This window comes from Pteropus alecto, unplaced genomic scaffold (genome assembly GCF_000325575.1).
Source record: "Pteropus alecto unplaced genomic scaffold, ASM32557v1 scaffold259, whole genome shotgun sequence".
Taxonomy (NCBI): domain Eukaryota; kingdom Metazoa; phylum Chordata; class Mammalia; order Chiroptera; family Pteropodidae; genus Pteropus; species Pteropus alecto.
Window position 1 is genome coordinate 646,857 of NW_006442492.1, and position 20,994 is coordinate 667,850.

The window sequence follows — 20,994 nt, forward strand, 5'->3', positions numbered from 1 at the left end:
TGCTTTCATACCACGTTCTCATCAAAGCCTGAGTTGAACCTCCTGGTAAGATTAAATCCTGCTGTCCAATTCTCACTCTAACTATATTTTCCCCCTGCAGCCCTACTCCATGTGTGATTAAAAGAATATTTAACGTGTGCCTCTCCCCAACCAGAGAAGCTCCAGAAGGCAAAAACTATGGCTGTTCCCTGCTATATCTCCAGCACCTGGCACACAGTAGGTCTCAATAAATACACTGAAAATTGAAGACAAGAAAAAGTAAGTACCAAAAGAGCTGTACTGGGTCTCACTGCCGGAAACAAAGTGGGATCTGAGGAGGATTCTTTGAGTTGAAACCAGGGAAGGGGTAAAAACTGCAGGCCCAGGAGAAGACTCTGTGGGCTGTCATATGCTCACAAGCCCAAAATGGTCTCCATGGAGACCCAGGCAACCTCCTGGCAACAGGATGGGGGACTCGCAGGGCCTAAAAGATGGCAGAAGAGGGAGTGGGGACACCGAGGGACCGGGACTCCAAGACCAAAGGGTGAAGAAATGAGGGAAAACTATCAGAGGAAAAGAGGTTGAAAACACAGGACATCACATATTTCCTTGAAAGGATTCTGAAAGAGCAGATTAAACACCGCGATGCCTTGACACAAAACACCCCTCGGCCCCTGAATTAAGGAAGATGGAAGCTGAGGCAAGACGACTGAGCTCTAATTTGGGTTTTGCTGCTGGTCGCCCCTTCTCTGCCCTATCAAACAGAGAGGTCATCTTAAATTGTTACCTAGGCCCTTCCAGCTCTTGTAGTTCTAAGTGGAAGTCTTTCAAAGGTATCTGATGTAGGTGAGTTGGAAAGTTTGGACGAGGTGACTTGGCCTTGGCTCTTGGGGGTTAATGTTTAACTGTGCCCTGCCTAGAAGAGGCAGGAATGGCAAATGAGACAGCAGGGTTACCAGCAAGGACTCTGGACTAAGACAGATCTAGTATGAATCCTGGTTCTGCCACTTCCTAGCTGTGTGACCTTGAACAAGTTGCCTTACCTCTCTAAGCCTTAGAGTTCCCTCCTCTGTAAAATGGGGATAGTAGGGTACCTACCTTATTGGGAGAATGATAAGATCATGTTTGTAAGGCATGTGGCCTGGGGTTAAGTGCATGGATGCTAGAACTGGCACGTGTGGTACCGTGCTGTTATATGGGCCTTTCCCACTTACCTCCAAAGATGCCATGCAGACCACTTTGTTAGTGTGATAGAAGAAAGTGGGCAGGACATCAAATATGGTCGTTTCTGAGAGTATTAATTTCTAAAGGAAATAAGGGAAAAAAGGAAAAACAAATGTTAAAAAGTTTTAACCAATAGTCAGATGAGTGGGAAGAGTGGAAGGAAGCAGGGGGCAGAAGCCAGCGGTGTTATCATGAAATGCTGCCAGTGCCCCAGGCCTCTAAGATCCAAAAGTGGAAGCAGCCCTGGGCTGACTGCACCTGGGGGGCTCCTAGTTTCAGACAGAGTGGGTACCTGGAAGCTTGTAAATGAGCCAGAGTCGGGAGGCCCTGGGAATATGAAGCCATGACTCAGCCACGTGAGGCTCCCAGCTTCCAAAAATGCTCCATCACACCTGAATTTTAAAAGTCATACCTCCCAGGCCGGCCTACTATCTGAGCCTCTCCTGTAACCGCCTTGGGCAGCTCTGGCCGCACCAGACTAAACCACTGGTATTTGCGACTCTGTCCTACACCCGAGTGCCAGCACGCTGAGGACATGGGGTGCTTGTGTCCCCCAGGGTTCCACCTGGGCCGCAGTATGTGCTCTGTGGAAGGTGGATGGAGAAGCCTCACCTTGAGGTTGTCTGGGCAGAACTGGTGGCCGTACATGTCAATGGCAGACAGGAAAATGGACTCCACCTGGTTGTGCCTCAGCTCATAGGAGGGGAGGTGGGAGGCAATCAGGATCTGCACGGGGAGAGGACAGAGGGGCTAGGTTGAGCCAACTTTACGAGGGAGAAGCCAAGGGCTGGGCCCATCAGGTAGGACATGGGGCAGCAGCAGAGGGGCTGTGCACAGTGAAGGTCAAGCATGGTGGGGAGGGCAGCACCCTGAGACGCCCATGCAAAGTGGGAACCACCCCACATAATCCTACCTGTCTGGCTCTGAGGGCCACTTTGCAATGCTCACTCTTGCTCAGCTGAGTGAGGTCATTGAGGATGGAGGTCAGTTCCTCTGACAAGGAAGGGTCTGGGCCACAGAGCTCATCCTTTGGGGGAGAAAACAAAATCCAACTGGCTTGTTTCACCAAAAGAAAACACGCCAGCCCTCACCCTCTGCCGGGGGTGCAGTGCCCTGGCAAACCAGACAGCTAGCTACCTGGTACAGCCTGATGCACATACCCTTACCCCTTTCCACTGTGTACCCCCCCATGCATTCATTCATTCACCCATTTATCCACTCCAAAACATGCCCTAAGCACCAGGTAAGAAGGAAAACACATCTAAGTCTCTGGCTGCATCACTATTAATGGCCAGCAATTATGAGGTACTTACTATGAGCCAGGCAAACAGCTAGACTCGACATTCATCTCCCCAAATTCTCCCAAGCCACTGAGGAGTTGCTATCATGATCCTCATTTTACAGGTGAGACATAATATGCCTTGCCCCAAGTATGTCAGGAGTGCCTGGCATATAGTAGGTGTTTTGTGAGTGTCAATTATGATCCCCTCTAGGGACTGACAAATCGCACCCACTGACTGGTTTTATGTTTATCATGCCCACGGTTAGTTATGCCCACTTATGTTGTACAAAGTCAGCTTTGAGAGATCAGGACAGAGACCATATGACCAGCGAAACCTAAAATATTTACTCTGGTCCTTTCCAGGAAAAGTCTGCAGACCCCTGAGCTACCCCCGCTCTAGGTACAGGGTGCCTTTTCCTGCTTACAATCAACATGATCACCAGCTGGTTCTTCTTAGCCACCTGCGCATGAGAGAAGATGCAGTCCAGCACCTGGGACATATCTGGCTTCAGCTGTTCCCTGAGGTTTATCACACACTTGTCGTAGTGGGCTACAGGGAGACAAAAGGCCGCAAGAGGATAAGACTTGGGGCCCTGCACGCCCTGTGGGTTTGTCATCAGTGCCAGCGGCGACTCTTGCCTTGTTGGAAATGGTGCTCAACTTGTAAATATCTTCGCAGAAGATCCAACACCACTGCCTTCATGTAGCCAGGGGTCCCACTACGGTATCTGGGGAGCAAAGGAAGGCTGCTTTAATGATCAACTCTACCTCTTGGGGAGCCTGAATATCTACAGCCAGGGCTTTTAGGATTTCAAAAAGAAGAAAACTAATAAAGTATCTGGTGGCTGCACCCCTTTAATCCTTAGGCCTGGGAGGGATATGTGAGTTGGTTCCTTGGCTCTAACTCTATAGGCCAAAGAGAACAGTGACTTGCCCAAGGTCATACATCAAACCAGAGGCCAAGACTGGACCTTTGGATGGCACCTGCCCCATCCCTAGAGAGAAGGAAAAAGACTTACAGAACTGAGATACTGAAAGGGGTCAGCCTTGCATGCATGGTTGAAAACAAAAATTTTCAATTTAATGTATAAAATCTAATATATAAAAAAATTTGGGAAAAAAAACAAAGCTTGACATTTGCCTAAAGAGTTCTGTGTAAATTTCACTTCCCTTTTAAAACCAAATTTTAACCTGGACGCTCCCTAAATCATTTCCTCTTCTAAATCATTTCTGAACACAGGGAATGAAGTCTCTTAGGAGATATAACACCGAGTTTTAGCGAAGTTGAAACCAGCTTAACCCCAACACCACCAAAGAGCAACATAAGGACGTAAAGCGCTCATTTATTCAAATGTGATTAAAAATATACACACAGCATAGGAGAGATATTTGATATTTATGTTCAACAAAGAAAAATCTGCTAGGGAGTTCGATTAATTTATTTGTCCATTTCTTCTAGGTGTTTCTCTGAAGCTAAAGGACAGGTTTAAGGTTAATGGTTGAAGTATCCCAGGGTGGGGATGCCTTCCTAGGCCTTGTCTGTGAAACTTTCTCTTTTTGGGGAATCCACACCGAGATCCCTGTCCTCAGCTGCAATCCTGTATTGTCCCCATGAGCTGGGGAATCCCCTGAAAAGGACTGTCTCCTATAGGCCTACAATCTCTGTAACTCTGACAGTTTCTAGAAGACAGTACACAAGAGCCGAATTAACTCACTCCAGTCTTCAATTGTCTTTATAAGTAAAGCTTTCTTGCTGAGATTTTGCATGCAAAATGGAGGTTCTGTTTATCATCAGACTAGGTTTCTCTGCTCAATAGCTATTTAAGGTAAAATACAAATTCTTCATCAATTCTCCTTTGCAATGATGCCCCAAAACCACAATAATTTGTATAATCTTTTGCAACACATAAAGCCATTCTGTTGCATTGTCTCGTAGTCAAAGCTGCCACAAGGACTCGATATCAGCACTTTACAAAAATTAATCTGTTCAGACTTATCATGTGTGAGGTGTTTTCATTCCCATTTTCAAACTGGCAAACTGATATTCACAGAAGAAAGTTCCTTGCCTGGGGTTCTGCCGTTAAGAATGACTATGCCAAGACTGTAATTGGGGTCTTCACACCCCACACGCTTTCTGCCACTTTGAACCTCCCTTTAAGAGAACCCCAGAGCGCCACCCTGGTGCAACACACAGGCCGATTTGATGTCTCAACCACACCCCACAGAGGGCCCAGGATTCACCTCTGAACCAATTGCACGATGCTCTGGGTGTTCATAAAGAAGACCTCCCGGTCAGCCTTCCGTTGCAGGGTGGCTGCGTGGCAGTCCAGGATGGCGGCTATCTGGACAGGAAAAGAGGACAGGTGGGCCACTCACAGCCATACAATCTGGTCGCCACACAGAAGTCACTGGAAGGACCTCCCCACCCCCCACCCCCACAGGCTCCCATGGAGGTCCCATCCAAGGCTCATTTGAAAAGAGAAAATTCCAGCCTCAAAGCCCTCCAGCCACCCAGAAACGGTTCTGTTCATCCCACTCAATGTACTGCTTGAGGAATTCAAGAGCCCAGAATGACAGTGATGACACAGGGATATACGTACATTCATATGATACCTCGCCACAAATATGGACGTTCTGGGAAAAGAGAAGGGAATTTCCAACCCCAGGGAGTATGAGGGTGCTGGGTGGGGAGGGGTCCTATTTTTATAATTAGATTGAATGTTATTGGCATATTATGTTTGGCAATAAAAATATTTTTAATGAATAAATCTGCAACAATGACAAATTCCTGAAAGGTCCAAACATGTACTTTTCTCAATTGGTGTCTTTAGAGTTTTGCTTTGTTATTTCTTAGTTGAAATATAATTCATATACTAGAACATCCCCCCCCCTTTTAAAGTATACAATTAATTTGGTGGATTTTAGTATATATAGATTTATTCAGACTGAATGGGAGCCGAGTTCCTAAGGAGCCACCTGGCCCAGCGCCAGCACCCCGATGGGGCCAGGTGGAGGGCACATACCTGCTGGCTGGGGAACTGGCACAGCACTGAGGTGATGTTGCTGGCATACTGGGCCATCACCCTGCGGACCGACTTCTCCACGGAGGCGGGGATGCGGCCTGACACGCTGGTCATGATCTCTTGCAGCTCTAGCAGCGGCAGTGATGGGTGTCGGAGAGTCGCCATGAGCTTCTGCACCCACTCCTTCAGCTGCAGCAGGGACCACAGCATCAGCCTGAGGCCTTGCAGGGGCATGGGTACCACCACCCACCCATCCAGGTGAGTGCACTCAAGCAGCTCAAGATCTGGACCCAGTAGACTCTGGGACAGTCTTGAGTGGAATGGCTCCCTGATCGCAAGGGGAATACCCAGTTTCTTCACCCAGGAAGGCCCCCACTCCCATCTGCCTGTATCCAGACAGCCAATGTGGTACAGGGATAAAACATAAGACCACGTGAAGGGCTAAAGTTTGTGGGACACTTGCTTAGACCAGACACTCTTCTAATGACCTTTATTTGCATGTTCTCATTTGATCCTTGGAAACAACCCTACAAAGTAGGCATAATCCTTATTTCCATTTTATAGATGAGAAAACGGAAACAGACAGGTTAGTGAAGTTACCCAGTCATCCAGCAAAGCCAGGATGCAAACCCAGGCCATTTAGCTCCAGAGACTATTAACAGCTGCTCTTTATTGTTTCCCGGCATCCCAGGAGTCAATATGTTGATGGTTTTTGAATGAGTAGGATAACGGTACCAACTCCATAATGTGGTTGTGAGGTTTAAAAATGAAATGATGCACACACTGGCGAGTGCAAAGACTAAAATAAATGTTGCAATGACAGCAATCACAACTAGGAAGCACAGGATCGGGGTTAGGAACATGGACTCTGAAGCCAGATGGCCAACGTTCAAATCCGTATTTGGCTCTTTATGGGTGAAACTGGCAAGTTTCTTAGTCTCTCTGTGCCTCAGTTTCCTCACCTGTAAAACTGAAGTAATGAGAGTTTCTACCTCATAGGCTGAAGATTAAATTACCATACATTTTAAGTGCTTAAAGCAGCAGCTGACACATAGTATGTACTCGACGAAGGTTGGCCATTTTTACTGCCACCATCACCATGATTTGCTATTCTGAGATGGAATGTGATGCAGCACAGTTTTATCACTACTGATGTTGGGTCTTTCACAGAGGTCTGCAAATCTGAGAACTTCTTATTTCTCTACAGAGTGAGTAAACGGGACCCTGGGATGGTTAACAACGAGTAGAGTTGTGTTTCTGAACACAGCACCTTCCCCTTTAAGAGGGGTGACCCCTCTAACTCCTTTAAGAGGGTGACCCCCACTAACTCCTCTCTTAACTTACTACTTCAATGTTCTCAGTGTCAAGCTGAACTGAATCCCAAAACCCAAATGTCACTTTTACAACAATTTATAATCAAAGAGAAATGTCCATCAATGTTTACAAACTGAGGAATTCTCTGAGAACAGGTCCTTTATAAAAACAATGGTGGACTAACCTTTTTCTCATTCCTTACATCAATAAAGACCTCTGATCTCATGGAGAAAATGAGATCTAGCTCTTCGCATGGACCTAAGGTAGTAGAATACACACCTACCTTTTACATGTGACCTACCTTTATGCTAAAAATAGGCTCTGGCAGACAGTAGCCGCTCATGATGTTAGTCAGGTTCTCCAAGACGCTGTGGAAGACCTGGTGCAGCTTCTCCCCAATGATGGGCAGAGTTTGCTGGGAAGGGAGCTCTCCTGTGAACGGCTCAGCCTGATGAGATACAACAAGAACCGGGGGTCAAGGACATCGTGGCCTTCTGAATGAGGCAAGACAAGCCAAGGGCCAAGGCAGATCTACCAATCTCCAATATGCACAATACACTGAGGATGAAGCCTGGGGGTGGGAGGAACAGAAGAAAACATCGTATCTGAGAGTTAAAACTGCTAAATTCACAACTCACGTGGGTTCTCCAACTCAATCCCTTTGCAGATGTCATAGCAAATTATGTCCCCCAAATAATTTTGGAGGGGGTTAGACTTTTTTTGTTTTGCTTTGCTTTCTAACCAAGATTATCTTCTTATTTTCTCTATTTATTTTCAGTCCCAAAGATAAATACCTAGTAGGAAGAAAATTTTTGAAACTCTCATACAAATGTACCCGATTTTTGTAAATAATATTTAGCTTCAGAGGACCAACACATAAAAAGCTCCCCAAAGGGGCAACATAAACTTAATGTGCCCATTTGTCTATTAATAATTCAATAAATACCCACTAAATGCCGACTTTGTGTTAGGCACTAGGACTCAGAAAGTTTGGGACATCTGTTCTGCTGGCCTGGAACCCTCAGCTTCCTTGCCCCTTCCCCCCATTCCCAACTCTGCTGGCTCCTCCAGTCCTGGTACAGCTAACTGGAGGGTTTCCTTCTCCACGATGTGATTCTGGCTTCCCCATACGGCCTCCCGCAAGAGGAGTCTCCCTTACTGGACTTGCTGAGCTGAATTACAAGGGCTTATTTCATTGGCATATATGAGCCTGCAGGGACTGATGGCCTGGCCCTGTCTCACATACCAAGCCCAGGAAATGTTTGCTGAAAAGAATCACACTACAGGCACAGAAACCCTCCTAGCGATCTAAAAAGGCTCAGTCTATTTCTAGCTTTGAGAACCCCCTAAAGAGAATACTGAAAAGAATAAGAAGAAAAAGATGAAACTAACAGAACATCTGGAGGAAAGAAACGAACTGATTTTTTAAAATGTTTTTCTAGCTTTTTTCCTGGGCATATGCACTAATAAAATGGTAGAGAAAAGAACAATACATGCGTGAATGATGAGCAACCTCCCATATGCAAGGCATACTTAGGAAGGTCATTAACAAGACCTATTTCTGCTAAGTACTCTCTGTGACCAAGCACATATGACAGTGAGAGGGTGAGCCCTACAAACAACTAGGGGAAGGTCCTTCCAGGCAGAGGGAGCAGGCGCTACCCAGGTGGAGAGGTCTGCTTTGTTCCGTTAAGTGACAGGGAGAATGGATGAAGACAAAAAAGTGAGGACAGCTCATGTGGGGTCTTGCAGGTCATTGGAAAAACTCAGGTTTCATTCTAACCAGGATGGAGAGCCGCTGAGAGGGATTTGAGCAAAGGAGGACATGTTTCTGCACCCATCACACTGGCTACTGGGGTGCATGGAGGCAGGAGATCCAGGAGCCTCCAGTTGGCTTGGCTCACTGAACAGGCAGAGGTCACGAGCGTACCTGAGCCAGTCTGGGTGGCTGTTACGGGTGCTACATACCGGGCGCACTTTAGAAGGGTCATCAAGCTCCAGCTTGGCCACCACACAGCCTGCTTCCAGCACGGCTCCCGGGCGCTTGATATACTTCACATGGCCACTTTCCTGCACATTCAGGGCCATGATCATCTTCATCACCTGTTTTGCAGAAAGAAGAAATAAGATGGAGCGCACCAGGACTGGTCCAGGTGTGTGACACCCAGAGTCACCCAGAACTAGTAACTCTGGAGCAGGACCTGCATCATTTAAATAGAATGATGCCCTGGCAGAGTTCAAGTGGAAAGAATAGAGCAAACTAACAGTTATGGGAAACCTGCTGCATGCCAGGCATGAATCACCTCTATCCGCAAATCCAGCTGGGGAGGTAGATGTTTATTGTGCCCATTTCACAGACATGGCAACCCATCTTTCCTTTGGCAGTAAAGCTTCTCTTAGAAATACAGTTAAATCATATTATGTAGGGTGATTAATATACACGTTCCTAAAATGTGGTGGATTTTGTGACCTGCTGCTTTTCTAAAGGCAGTGAAGAGAAGCCCCTGCGGACACTTTGTCAAACAAAGAATGTGCTTGCAGTACAGTCAGTCACCAGCCCCTTTAACTGGCTTGAGAGCCTGAATATATGGACATGACGGGTTTTTGTTTCTGTGGCGTGGGCTACAGACACTTAGTACTGTGCTCCTTTTGCTCAGTTAGTTCACAGCTTGCACGCCCAAGTCAGTCCAGCAGGGGCTGTAACCCCAGCACCCTGCCCATCATTCTGTGACCTCCAGAAATGCCTTCTCCTCTCTGGGCCTCAGTTTCCCTTTTTGCAAAATGGGGAATAATGACAGTCTTGCCTCATGGGCCTCTTTAAGGAATCAGCATGATAAAGAACCTGACATATGGCACGAGACCAATAAAACTTGGCTCATTTTCTTTGGCAGCAAGAAATGAAGGCCAGATGTGAATCTTGGCCATACGTGACCTCAACTGAGATCCTTAGCCCGCCTGGGCACCATTTCTTTGTTTGTATAATGGGGTTCAAATTTGTGCCCATCTCCTATGATTGCTGGGATGATTAAAGAAGGTAATTTAAAATAGGTAAAATGCTCCGAATAGTGCCTGCCATGCGGTAAGTGCTTTGCAAGTGTTGGCTTAAGACTTTTTAATTGTCACCATCGTTATTAATCAGTTCTTACTCATTCCTGGGAGGTGTGCATTTTTGAGGTTTTCCCTTTGAATGTGGCAGGGAATCTGGGCTGACCCCCACACACTAGCTCTCTTATAAAGTCGCAGCTGGTGGCCCAGGTGAGAGGTGAAGCCCGTTTGCAAAAACAATGCCGGATGGGGGGCGGGGATGTGGGGGAGGCCTGAATGACCCAAGGGCCTGCTCCGTGCTCACCTCCATCTCGGCATAGCTGTCCCCAGCCTCCACGTGGCCCCCATCCTCCACCATGTACTGAACCAGCTTCCCAGCTGAGGGGGATCTCAGGACCGTGGGATCATTCTCCTTCTCAAATACACACATCTTGTTGCCAATGGTAATCCAGTAACTGGGAGAAAGAAGGAGCAGGGAGGTGGGGAGAGACTGGGGGGACCATCAACCCAGCGTGCTTGAGTCAGCGGTTCTATAGTCTTTTCTCTTCCTAAAGGCAGCCATGAGTGTCAGTCACCCTGTGTGTGGTATGGGGGATTCCACTTTCCCAAACGATGGCGTTTGACAATCACTGAAAATTTACCGGGCGTGAGTTGGGGGAGCAAAGGGAGGGACCCTTTTATGGCTGAAAACTAGTTCCTTTTACACACATAATTCCAACAGGCACAGAGAAACAATCAGTAAATATTATTCAATAAATATTTACCAACTGTAAGACTTCACCTTATCACTGAAATGGGGAGAGAGGATGCCCTATGGGTGGAGCCTGCAATAATCTTGAATATTCTTGGCAGATAGAACATGAGTTAAAAAGAGGGAATAAAATATTGCTCTGGGATGAATCTAGTCCACGTACCTGTTGATCTCTTCTTTCATGTAGGTTGTGTAGCTGCTGCCATTGTAGGACAGCAAAAGCCCGCCATCGTTTAGCCAGTGGGCATCGATCTCGATGTGACAGCCATTCATGATGAGGACAAACATGGTCAGAGACTGCCGGGCCACCTGTGGGGACAGGTGCAATGTCCCTACCTGAATTGAGGATGCCTGTGTGTCCCTTTGCCCCCAGAGCACCATGCGACCCCCTTGACCAGGAGCTAGAGCTAGTGTTCGTGGCGGGAGTGCCAGGGTGAACACCTTGCCTGTCTAGTCCCAGCTCTCAGTCACCCTGAGGAAGCAGCTTACAGGGAGAGAGGGGAGTCAGGGCATCACACTTGTCCTGTGGGTAGGATAATGGTTGCCGGCCACATTTCACCAACTGTGTGCCCTCGGGACCTGGGAGCTTCCTTCCAATTCCTGCCTCCAAGCATCAGCCCCCAGCAAGGGCCACCCTGGGTGACAGGGAGAAGGGGCCTCTCTCTGGGTGAGGCAGCCCTTAGACTCCACCAATGACCTGGATGTAGTCTAGGATTCTGCTCCCCACACTTGGCTCTGCCCAGGGGCACACAGAGACTTGGGACATTTGAAAGAGGCGCAGGTGGCCAGGATCTGGCCACAGCTGTGCCTTTCAATATGACATTCAATGTGTGTATTCTCTTTCAGAAAACGAACACCCTAAGAAGCCTTCAACTTATAAAATATACATTTTGAGACAAAAGACGGCAAGAAATATAGGAATATTTATTGCAATATTATTTATGGTAACAGTAAGACTTAGAACCAAACTAGGTATCTGACGACCTTGCAATGAAATATTCTAGACCTGCACTGTTGAATAAGGTAGCCCCTAGCCACTTGTGGCTATTTAAACGTAGATTAATTAAAATTAAATAAATGTAAAATTCAGGTCATCAGTTACGCCTGTCATATTTCAAGTACCCGAGAGCCACAAGTAGCCCCCACACTGGACGGTGCAGATCTAGAACATTTCTGTCCCTGTGGGAAGTTCAACTGCACAGTGCTACAGATACTGAACTGATGTTAAAGAAAACTTGTTAAGAACATGGAGAGACTTTATGCCATGATAACGTCAAAGCAGTAAACCTGTACTTGCGCCATGATCTTAACTTTGTTAAAACTGGTGCATAAGGGAAAAATAAATAAATAACTGAAATGAGATTTGCTAAAATGTGAAGACTGCTTCCGAGGGCCAACACATGCTGGATTCATTTTTCTGATGCTTTATGCTTGTATGAAATCTTGAAATTTTCTACAATGAGCAAGTGCCATATTTAAAATCGAGTTGGGGAAACCCTGGCTCCCAAAGGTAGCCAGGAAGCATAGGGTGCAAAAGGCACTTGGTTTTACAGCACAGTCCCGTGGAGTTTGGCTGAACTAGGCCTAAAAATCTCCAAAGTTGAAAGTTCAATGTGTGCTTGGCAGTATTAAAAAAAGAAAATAAAAATTCTGTCTCAGAAGCAGACTTGAACTCCATCCTCTTTTCTCTCCCCAGAATGTGAGGCTAGGAAATGCCAGGAAGGCCTCAGTTCCTGGGGACACTTTGCCTCCTGCAGCTCACCCCAGCTCAGACCTGGGACCTCATCCTGCATCTGTACCTCTCAGATACTGTCATTCTCTGCTGAATTGACCTCGGATGGCATGGGAAAGGTAACTGAACACTTCCACCAGGGGAGAGCAACCCTGAGTACACTCCAAAGACACCACAGGTGGCACAGGAGGAGATTAGAATCCCACATGCTAATTCCTGTTTCAGAGGCACAGGACAAAGCCAGCCTCGCAGTCCTTAGGAATGGACCCAGGCACTATGCCAGCTCATCAATGGTCCTGCTCATGCTCCGTAATGAGTTGGACAGTGTCCCCCAAAATTCACGTCCTTCCTGGAACCTCAGAATGTGACCTTATTTGGAAATAGGGTCTTTGCAGATGTAGTTAGTTGAGGTCACACCGGAGCAGGGTGGGCCCGAAATGCAGTCTGACTAGTGTTCTTCTAAAGAAGGGACCTAGAGAAACGGACACAGAGGAAGATGGTGTGAAGACACACACAGAGAGAAGGCAGCCGTATGAAGTTGGAGGCGGAGACCGGCGAGGCGGTCTGTGAGCCAAGAAAGACGAGGACTGACCACAACCACCAGAAGCTAGGAAACCAGGGAACAGATACTCCCCTCGATCCTTCAGGGAGACCAAGGCCCAGCCGACACCTTGATTTTGGACTTCTGGCCACCAAAACTGAAAGAATACACTTCCATTATTTGAAGCAACCAGTTTGTGGTACTTGGTTACAGAAGCCACTGGAAACTAATAACCACTCCATTGTGCCTTGTGCGTATTGCTCAAGCCTATGCGTTCTCAAACCGAAGTGTTCGGGTTTGAAGGTCACAGGCTACATGGGGCATCCTGGGACCCAAGCATGATGAAACCCACTCCAGGGATGGCTCATCACAAAAATAAAAACTCCTTCAAGTCTTCAGAGTGCTGGAGACATCCAAGAAACACAGGCCTTTACCTTGAGAATGTATTTAATGCCTCCGTAAATTAATTCCACATCCACAGTGTTCAGGAGGGAATCCGCAGGGAGGACCTGGCCCCTGAAAGAGAAGACAGACCTGAGGGTCGGCCTTGGGAGTCGCAGAACTCTATGGCCCTCCCCTGGATTTAAAAAGATCACCCAGCTCTTTGCCTTGCCTACACACCAACACACCTGGCTGTACTAAGAAAGCTAAATCTGGTTAAAAGAAACATGGATCATCCCAAGGAAGCGGACATTCCTCAGGACTTGAGGAAACTGCTCTTGCTGAAGGATGTGAAATTTCAAAAGGGCTTTCCAGGAACCAAAGTTCATAATGGCTTCTTCTTGAAAGCTTCTATGTAGGAATCCTGCCGCCTGCTTATGAAAGAAACCAGTTCACAGACTGATGCTATTACCACTCAAAAAGCATGAGAAGTAAGCACTAAAAACTTTTATCTCTTTGTTTTCTTTTTGATACTTTCATTTGCCTAGCACAGTGATTCTCGACCGGGGGCAATTTTTGCCTCTACCCCTGGGACATTGGCAACGTCTAGAGACATACTTGATTGCCATGAGGCCCCATTGTGTAATGGTCAGCACCCTGGACTCTGATTGTCATGAATTCCGGGGATAGAGGGGACACTCTGAATGGGGCCAGGGATGCTACAAACATCCTACACTGCAACAAGACAGTCCCACAACAAAAAATTATCCAGCCCAAAATGTCAATGGTGCTGAGGCTGAGAAACTCTGGCTCATCCGAACATTTAGCACCTGCCCATGGCCATGCTGGTCCTTTTCACTAGGCATCTGCTGATTCAGGTGAAGGTTTGGGAAAGACCCATTTGTAGAGGTGACCTATAACTGCTTTGCTTCTCAAATCCACAACCTGACTCTGAACTCCTGTGATGACATGCCTGACTCAAATCAACATGAATAAACACATGACTGTATGTTGACTGCTGCCTTGGACTTGAGAATCCTGTCCCCTGACCTTTTCCAGGGCAGCCCAGGTCCCTATGAGGAATTTCAGAAGCTAGCACGTAAGAGGGGCTCACTAATCACCTGGTGACTGATGTGCTTGCAGCCAAATTATGTTTGGACTTACTTGCCACTAAGACATATCCCAAAAGGGGCAAAGAATTATCCTCGCGCCCTACCTTTCCAGCGAGTGTAAGAAATCTGTCATGCAGGTTCTGAACTTCGCATCAGCCACGTTCAAGGCTCCGCACACCACCGCAAGCATGATATCTGGCTTCTCGGCCTAGGAAAGACTGCACTTCAGTATTCATGGCAACCAAGCCTACAGGGAGCTGGGGGGTCTCTGCAATCCAGAGGTGAGACACTCCCCACCTGCACTTTCTCAGCGATGAGATGATCCAGCCACCCAGTGTCGATGTCGTTGTTCTGGAAGCTCTCGGTCTCCAGGAGGTTAATGAGATATTCCACAGTCGTTCTGAAGTCACCTCGGATGGACAGTTCCTTCAAAGCCACCACCATGTTCCTTGAGGAGAAAGGCACACAGATTGTTTTCCAATTAACATACAAATCAACAAGAGTTCCCGCCAGGTTCCCAGAGAGCAGAACAGCACAAACGGGAAGAGGGCCCTGAGTCAGGTGGCCTGGGCCAATCTCGGCTCCAGCATCTACTAGTTAAGTCATCCCGGGCAAGTGACTTAACTGTCTGGGCTTCAGTTTCTTCATCTGAAAAATGGGGAAATAACCCTGACAGGGGCTTAAAGATCCTTGAGACAATCAATATAAAGCACCCAATCTGATCAATAAAAGTCAGCTGCTATGAACGTGATTAATTACAGTGATTATAATTTTAATTAACCACTGCCAGTCACCCTGCCTCTCTCTCCCCGCTGGACATATTCAAATTCAAATTCCTGTGTCCCAGAGCTAGTGCTGCCCGCCCCTTACCGGCCATCTGCACAGCTGTTCTGCCCCAGGTGCACGAGGTGCACTTACAGACTGCTAACTCTGCTACCCCGCCCAGGGCGTGGCAGTCAGTCACCAGCCACATGTATTTGGCAGGAAATCATCTCCCGTTTCCCAAAGGGACTGCCTCTCCCCAAACAGGGTCTCCAGTCCAAAGGGCTGAAACCTCCACTTTCTGTGAAGCCATGGAGAGAGTGTTTTGGAGGAAATATACCAGAGCAAGAAGAGGCATTAGAAGGTGTCCCTTTCTGGAAGAGGAGAGCTCTTACAGCATCCCTGCGTGCTTTTACAGCAATGGCCAGTCCAGATGCAATGGAGTCAAGTAAGGTGTCAAAAGGCTGCGGTTGTGGGAGCCGAACCTGCATCTAAGAGTTAAGCCACTGCACTCAGGGTGACCAACTTGTCCCAGTTTGCTCAGGACTTTGCCAGTTTTAGCACCGAGAAATCCTAGTCCCAGGAAAACCTGGACAGTTGATCCCCCTACTGGACTCTGACAGCAGTAATAAAAAAAAAAAAAAAAGAAAAAAAAAAAAAAAAAAAAAAAAAAAAAAGCTGGATTTTTTTTCTCCCCCTCTGAATCCTGTTGAAGTTGCTACCGGTCATTGATTCACAGCATGGGACAACCCACAGGCCATTTCTTTTGGAATGGGCTGGGCCGGCTGACCTCCCTCCCTCTCCCTATTAATTCTTATTTGCTGAAATGCTCCCTAAGCTCCAAAGGTCTCCATTTTTTACTGAGCATCATTAAAATTAATTATTCAAAGCTGGCAAAGAAGGCCAGCTCATCAAATCACTAATCTCAATTTAATTCATGGCTAAGTGCCTTGAGCCAGAAAGATTTTAATACTTTTTAAATGAAATATCCACAATGTCTTTAGGATTTCTCACATTGAAGGACAGTTATCTACCCACACAAGAATGCTGAATGACAAAGTGGACGGTTTTGACCTTTTTGTGCCCAGGTCAAGGCAGGAGAAAGGTAAGGTGTGTTTCAGAATTCCGGGTCCCCTTTGTCAATGTGGGTTTCTCTGGAAACTACGTATGAGATTTAGATTAAGGAGTTCCCACCCCACAATACACCTTTTAAAAAAAAAGAAAAAAGCTATAGTACTCAGCATCTTTTAAACTTTTGGAATCACTGTGAACATTCTTTGGATCTCCTTCAAGTTCAACCTATAACAAGCTCAGGAGTAATGACCTTGGTGAGGCTTCATGGAGCTCAAACACAGGAAGAGGGTAGACTTTGTTCTTGAATTCAGCACAAGGTATTTAAAACAGGGTTTGCTCTGTGATTCACTTCCCTTGATCTCCTAACTCGCTAAAGTATCTGAAGCGACAGGCTTTTAGTTTTTTAAAGGAAGAAAGGTAGAGACAGGAAGGAAGGAAGAGGGGAGGGAGGGAAGGTGAGAGAGAAGGAGAAAAGATACTGACGAAATGGCCTCTTCCCGGTTCTCTCCCCAAGAGAAACAGTGACCGAACTGGGAATCAGCAAACTCATGTAAGCCACCAGCAGCAGCCACGCTGAAATAACCCCACACATTCTTGCTGCTGCGAAAATTCAATTCCTGGACTGTTCCAGAGCTCGGCTTAAACCCCTGGAGCCAAGACAGAAAAAGCAAAATGGAAGAAATCATTACTCCAGACCTATTTTCAACAGAATTAAATTCTAGGAAAACCCCAGAATGCCTGCCACAACCAACAGGTTATTGTGATCAATGAAACATTGATATTTCTTATCCTTAGGGGTGTAAATGTATCTGTGGGTGTATCCACGTGAGCACGTCAACGCATGTAATTTTTACTTTAAAAACACTATTAAAAAAATAACAACCAAGTTGGGATGGGGGAAAGAGGTACAGATACAATATAGGTGAATGGTGATCATTGATGGAGCCCAGGGAAGGTACATTCTGATTTTATACTCTTGACATTGTTGACAATAAAAAAATTAAAAAGGACTGGATTTCCAATTTTGAATTATGAAAATTGCAGCATATAAAGAAACCCACTGTTAGCCTTGCTGATGCTAACACATCTAATTCCCTCACCTGTAGCCTGTCTCACTCTGAGTGTAATTTTGGTAAGCAGGGGTGGGGGTTGGGGAGGTGGATGCAGACTCTCTGGGATTAAGGCTCTTGAACTGAGTGATGGAGGCATTCTTTTTGACAGAGGTGCCTGGAGGCAAAAGATAGAGTTCTAGGTACCTGGGAACTCCATCACCTAGTCTGATCCTCCATCCCCCTAGGCACCCGTAAACAAGCCATCATCCCTCCTAAAAATTCCCATTTTGCTGTCTACCACCGGAGCTGGTTGTTTGCTTGCAGCCAAAGATCCCAAACTAACACAGCTGCCATAGCTTAATATTCTTTAGTTAAAAGGGAGAGAGGAAAAACAAACCTCTTACTCCACGTTTCTTGAATGTAATCATGAAACAGGTTGTGATAGACTATGGAGATGATGTGACAATCGACCATCAGTAAGCATCTAAACTGTGATAGATGCCAACTGGTTAATTTTTTTAAGGCACAAATAAGAACAAGTCACAGACAGACTCCTTACATTGGACCAGATTGCATTGATGGTGCAGCAAAAATTCACAGGACCAGAAATCCAAGGACCCAGGCTCTAGCCTGGCTGTTTGATCCAAAGATGGACGTGGCCTTTAGAGTCCATGATGGGGGTTGGCCATGGCCTCAGCAGGTCCTAAGCTTGAGGCGTTAGGCAAGTTTCCCCAATCTCTTGAGCTGGAATGTGGCAAGAATAGTGCCCAGCGGCAGCAGTGTCATGTAAGCGAGCAATGAGATGTATGAAGGGATCTGCCCAGTGCCTGGCCCACACTGTGTGTCAATAAACCATGATTTGTCCCTTCCCACACCTCAGTTTCCCCTTCCGTAAAATGAGAAGCCTGGGAGTCTTAGCCTGGGGGTCTGTCTCACATGGGGAAATTGGAGATGGCGGAAACACAGAGCCCTCCCCACAACTTGCCTCATCTGGGTTTTCACTGGTGATTCTGGCTGCAATGACGTGGCCTCGGACGAGCGGAGGGTGGGAAGGAGTTTCAAAAGAAATAGGCGTCACCCCCCATGGCGACTCTCCGTACAAAAGTCGGATATCCTTCAGCCGGTGCAGTGGCACACCCATGGCAATCTGAAATCAAAAAATACATCCCACGACTGTCAGTCCCATGAGACCTCTGGCTCCCAAACACCGAGCACAGTGCTAGATGCAATGGAAGAGGTGCAGTGAATGAGTTCAGATATACTGAGAACCTCATGTGCACACAACGCTGCTATGTGGTGGCAGGAGAGACAAAGAAAGAAAAAGACAAAAATCTTGACTCTGCAATAGTGTCAATGAAGAGGTGACATTCGTAAAACAAAATCATATGACAAGAAAATATGCGCGTCAGATAAGATTTACAAATTTTAGTGCTACAGAAGGTGAGAAGGAAAGGTGTCCACTGGCAGAATTACAGGTTTTGTGAAGGATTCAGGGAAAGTTGGGCTAGAAGAATGAGTAAAAACCAGACAGTTACGGACACTAGCTTAGCCACATGATCATATTTAACATGCTGTGTCTTGTGATATGAACTCACAAGGGACACAACAACACTTGTGGAATCCCCCGCCAAAATGTTTAAGAGATTTTAACCAGGAAGAAACAATCAGACCAATCCAAATTGAGGGATATTCTGCCTGAACTCTTCATAAATGTCAATGTCAAGAATGAAAAACGAAGACTAAGATTAGAGACAAATGAAAAATGACAATGAATTGTAATGTGTGGTCCTTGATTGGATCTTAGATTTAAAAAAAAAAAAAACAAGCAAAAAACAACTACAAATTTGGAAACTTATTGGGACAACAGGAAAAATTTTAATGTGGGCAGTAATAGTAGATAGATATGTGGTGGCTTCAATGCTCTATTTCCCAAGTGTGATAATTTTATTGCGGTATTATTATAACAAAATGCCCTTGTTCTCAGGAGGTCCTTACACTGAAGTATTTAGAAGCAAAGTGGCATGACAAGTCAAAACATCTCTCAATAGATTGAGCCAAAAAAAAAAAAACAACACTATACACACAAGTAAAGAGAAGGCAAATATAGCGAGATGCTAACAATTGGTATATGTAAGCATAGGGTACGATATTAACTTGTATTATCCTTGCAACTTTTCTAAAATATTTCAAACTAAGAAAAGAATAATATAAATTCTGGTGGAGGAAGAAAGCAAACAACAACAACAACAAAACTGAGTTCCTATTAATGCAAGAGTTCCTACCCCTGGGTCACAAGTTCTCAATGGGGGTGACACTTGCCCCAAGCAGGCAAACACTTGCTCTTGGGAGTGAAAAAAATCTTACTCTTTGTATGTATAAAAGCACAGATATATCGACAATACCCAAACAAATAGGGGAGGAATTAGGGGGAAAAAATGTCTAAAAAGGCTCCTTAGGGGAAAGGTGATAATTAAAAAAAAAAAAAAGGTTGATAAATACTTCTCTGGGTCTATGAATGAGTATCAGGGGTCCACGAATGCCCTGAAATTGTATAAAATATATTTTACCAGGGAGAAAGTCTGTGGCTTTTTCCAGTTTCTCAAAGGATTACATGGTAAAGGTGAGAAACCACATCACAGAAGTTTCTTAGCCTGTGTGGCTCTCAGTGCTACTAACGTATTACAACAGTCATTCCTCAGAGACAGCCAGCCAAGAGGAGCATAAAGGTCTCATCGGGGTAGGACCAGGGACCCCGCCCTGGGCAGAAGACCCAGGGCTCAGGGCTCGTTCCCTCACCTGTAGCTGGGCAGCCGGCAGATTCACATCAGCGATCATTTCTGTGCAGGGGTGTTCCACCTGCAGGCGGGGATTCAGCTCCAAGAAGTGGAAGCTGCCATCCTGGCTGTAGAGATATTCAACTGTGCCTGCGCTCACGTAGCCCACCGTCTTGGCCAAGAGGACAGCACACTGCAAAGAAACAGAGACCAAGGGGTTTCCAGTGGTTTTCTCAAGTAGTTTTAATGGTGGTTTATTAGTTTCCCCATCAAATGGAGACCTGCTATGTGTCGATTACTTTGGGACCGCACAGATCATTCTCCAATAAACCCATGCCAGGCTGGAACCATCTCCATGATGGGCCCCCAGTCCCGTCTTGGGCACCCACCCAACTCTGGCGACACGGATGATGGGGAGCTCTTGCCGACTTTGAGCTGACACGGCTTCCCCTGAAACTTCCCCTGCCCCCTGGCTTGCAGAGCCCACCTGCTCCATGAACTCGAACACAGCAGGTTTAGCAATGGTGGCAGGTGCCTCCTCGATGATTTTCTGATGTCGCCGCTGGATGGAGCAGTCTCGCCCAAACAGGGACACGGCGTTCCCATACTGGTCTGCGAGGATCTGGACCTCCAGGTGACGGGCGCGCTGGGCCAGCTTCATGAGAAAGATGGGGGAGCCCGGGATCTCACTCTGCACCTGGTGGGGAAGGCAGAGTGGCTGGCTCGTCCCTGGGCAGCCAGGGCTGGAATAGGAAGTTCTCCAAAGAGTGAGAAATGATGGCAGTGACATCCACGATCTTTTAGTTTTGTTTCACCTCTCTTAAAGACATTACATTCTCACTGTTGTTTTAAATCCAGCATTGTGAAAATATATAACGTAGAAGGTAAAATTTCCCCACAATCCCACTGCCTAAAGATAATGTGCTGTTAAGAATTGGTTACAAACTG

The 20,994-nt window shown here is 46.5% G+C and overlaps 1 protein-coding gene across 1 annotated transcript in view; it reads right to left on the reverse strand.

Moving 5' to 3' along the window:
- Positions 1–20,994, reverse strand: part of ACACB (acetyl-CoA carboxylase beta) — an 86,997-nt gene that overhangs the window by 37,150 nt on the left and 28,853 nt on the right. The window contains exons 9-26 of the mRNA XM_025040072.1: positions 20,534–20,743; positions 20,069–20,239; positions 18,258–18,419; positions 16,704–16,867; positions 14,682–14,832; positions 14,489–14,592; positions 13,326–13,407; positions 10,782–10,927; positions 10,172–10,322; positions 8,791–8,925; positions 7,124–7,270; positions 5,509–5,697; positions 4,727–4,827; positions 3,125–3,213; positions 2,911–3,035; positions 2,117–2,230; positions 1,816–1,929; positions 1,194–1,283 (exon numbers count right to left, since the gene is read on the reverse strand). Of these exons, the coding sequence (XP_024895840.1) occupies positions 1,194–1,283; positions 1,816–1,929; positions 2,117–2,230; positions 2,911–3,035; positions 3,125–3,213; positions 4,727–4,827; positions 5,509–5,697; positions 7,124–7,270; positions 8,791–8,925; positions 10,172–10,322; positions 10,782–10,927; positions 13,326–13,407; positions 14,489–14,592; positions 14,682–14,832; positions 16,704–16,867; positions 18,258–18,419; positions 20,069–20,239; positions 20,534–20,743 (2,445 nt within the window). The remainder of the gene's footprint in view (positions 1–1,193; positions 1,284–1,815; positions 1,930–2,116; positions 2,231–2,910; positions 3,036–3,124; positions 3,214–4,726; positions 4,828–5,508; positions 5,698–7,123; positions 7,271–8,790; positions 8,926–10,171; positions 10,323–10,781; positions 10,928–13,325; positions 13,408–14,488; positions 14,593–14,681; positions 14,833–16,703; positions 16,868–18,257; positions 18,420–20,068; positions 20,240–20,533; positions 20,744–20,994) is intronic.